This window comes from Cyprinodon variegatus, unplaced genomic scaffold (assembly GCF_000732505.1).
Source record: "Cyprinodon variegatus isolate N-32 unplaced genomic scaffold, C_variegatus-1.0 Scaffold2201, whole genome shotgun sequence".
Taxonomy (NCBI): Eukaryota; Metazoa; Chordata; class Actinopteri; order Cyprinodontiformes; family Cyprinodontidae; genus Cyprinodon; species Cyprinodon variegatus.
Genome location: NW_015152654.1, coordinates 33,671 through 36,349, shown reverse-complemented (window position 1 = coordinate 36,349; position 2,679 = coordinate 33,671). Strand labels below are relative to the sequence as shown.

At 41.3% G+C, this 2,679-nt stretch overlaps 1 protein-coding gene across 1 annotated transcript in view; it reads left to right on the top strand.

Annotated features, from left to right (window-relative positions):
- Positions 1–2,679, top strand: part of LOC107080665 (valine--tRNA ligase, mitochondrial-like) — a gene marked incomplete at its 5' end in the record, with an annotated part of 34,768 nt that overhangs the window by 2,925 nt on the left and 29,164 nt on the right. The window contains 3 exons of the mRNA XM_015368872.1: positions 1,503–1,593; positions 1,690–1,817; positions 1,908–2,011. Of these exons, the coding sequence (XP_015224358.1) occupies positions 1,503–1,593; positions 1,690–1,817; positions 1,908–2,011 (323 nt within the window). The remainder of the gene's footprint in view (positions 1–1,502; positions 1,594–1,689; positions 1,818–1,907; positions 2,012–2,679) is intronic.

The window sequence follows — 2,679 nt, the reverse complement described above, 5'->3', positions numbered from 1 at the left end:
AGATGTCGCTGAAAGTTACACACTGTAGCTTTAAAGAAGGTGGGGGGGCAGGTTGACCTTTTGACCTTTACATTTTCATTAATATCTCCAAATCCAAAGCAGCACAAACGAAAATTTTTGCTGCACAAACGTTTGACACTAATTTAGTCTGATTTGAAGAAGGTGGGGGGGCCAACTTCACTCAGGTGAGGGGAGCAGCTTTAACTGATGCTGCATTATGCCTATGAAATGATGCTTGATACTTGGGCACAAGTTCTGGACTCGTTATAAATACTCTATGCATATGCCCAAAAGTGAAAAAATCCATAGAAAGTTCAGCTTATGCCAGCGTTTTAGGAGATTCTGGGACATGGGGCTTACGCTGTTTAAATTGGCACGCTGTGATAGGGCCCTCAGTCTTTAATCATGATCAGCACATTCCATTTTAGATACCCTTCAGACAGACAGTAATGGGTGCAAAGCTACCGTAGTACAGTCTCTCATAGTTCTGATATCTAATATCCAGACATAGGAGCATATATTACCTGCTTCCCTTAACTTCTCCTAAAAAAAGTTCTACGATCTGCCTCCAAATCTGTTCACCTGGTGGACAAAAAGTGACCGACACATCGCTCTGGAAGGGACATTGTGAAACAGCATCAATAGAGGAGAAGCTGGAAGCACAGACATGGGGAAGGATTGGTTGAACTGGGGTTGAAGCTGGAGAGAAAAAGGCCAGCAGCGATCCTGACCTTTGAAACCCGGTACAGTTCAAAAACACGACTATTAGCTTAACTCGTGACTCTGAATATGTACCTGTGTGTGTGTGCTCTTGTTTTGGTACCAGAGTGAGGGCCATTTCTGCCTTTTAACCATCAAATTAAAGAGAGTTTGTACCAAAGTGAGGACATTACGTTGGTCAGCACTTCCTGTTTTGCTCATTAATTTAGGTTTGATTTTAGCTTACGGTTGGAGCATTATGGAGTGAATTTAGTGCCATTATTGTTGCGACCAAAGAACATGTTTTAGAAATTGAAATAAAAGGAAAAAGCTAGCTAAAAAGATTTACTTTTAAAAAGAGGCTTTAATTTAAAACATGTACAAATAACAAATCTATTTGTTTCAGATGTATTTTTTTATATTTTCAAATTGTTTTATTTAAAGTTTTCAAATTTTATTCTAAAAAAAAAAATCTTCAGAAGTTTTATAATTAAAACAAAACAACAGAACAAATATTTTTAAATTTAATGTTTAACTTTTTTGTATGTTATTGTAAATATTGACTGGATGCCGTTGGATACTTTGCTAAATTGTGTCAGTAAACATTATTTTAATATTTGTGCAACTGATGAAACAGATGCAAAAAGGTTCTGGTTTCCTATAAAATGATGTCTTTGACCCCCCCTTTGCTGTGGGACCCTTCCAGGCCTCCGTTCTTCTGTTAGCCTTTTTACCACTTTGACCTTTTAAAATGGTTTCCTGCCTCACTGCCAACTATCTGACCATTTTTCTGTCTGGTTTAGACTCTCCATGGACGGCGGTGTCGGCATCCTTTCACCAACAGACTCCTTCCTATCATTGCTGACTCTGTGGTGGACATGGTGCTGGGAACAGGTGCTTGGATCAGAGTTCCTTCCAAAAACGAGCGTTAAATCCTGGGATGTCTGCTTTTCAGGGCGTAAAGATTCATTCTCTGCATTTCTTCGTTAGGCGCTGTGAAGGTGACTCCTGCTCATGACTTCGTAGACTTCCATCTGTCTCAGAGGCACTCTCTGCCGCGGCCCTCCGTCATCGGAGGCGATGGGACGATGGAGCCGCTGTGCGGAGCGTGGCTGGAGGTGGGTAGGGAGGAGATACAGATGTCGATAATATCTCAGGTGGAATGTGAGGTTTGACGTCCATCATCTTCCCTCTTTGTTTCTCTCAAGGGCGTGAAGCGGTTCGATGCCAGGCAGCTGGTTGTTGACGCTCTTGTTGAAAAGAAACTTTTCCGAGGGAAGAAGAATCACGCCATGTCTTTACCCATCTGCAGGTAGCAGAAAGATTCTGGGGCTCCGTTTCAGTTGATTATCCATAGTATCAGAATTGCAGTCATGAAGGCTGGTTTTATGTTTTTCAATGTTTCCAATACATGTGATTGATCAGATAACCAGTGGCGGCTGGTGGAGTTGCTCCAGGGTGGGCTAGAACTTTAAAATAGACGTATACCAAAAACCAGTCACACGAGAATCCATCTTGTCCCGCTTCGTACTTTGGAGACTGACCTCTGGAGGTAAATCTGTGTCGCTGGGATTTGAATTAAAAATGCCACTGAAATTTAAATGTTGTATGTTTGTACTTCCTGTTTTAAGTCAACGGTGAGTTTATTCATTTCATTTTTCTGTAGTTGAGTTAGCGTTAGCTTGCATGACCGGCTCCGTCATGCTGGCTTTCCTTCGGTATGAGCGCCGCAAACGTCACGTCACATGACCAAGAAACCGTAACGGGATTGGCTGGATGTTGGACGCCACAATCCATTGCTAATGTCTGTGACCTGAAGTAACCCTTCCCTTTTTACACTGAATTTAGACGCCGAATTTAAGACCGTAAAGTAGAGCCAGTTGAATCTCAGGAGGCTGAAAATAATGAGTTTGAATTTTGAAAGGTTGAATTTTTTTATATGCAGATTTTTTTAACACTGAAAAATAAGTATTGAAAATG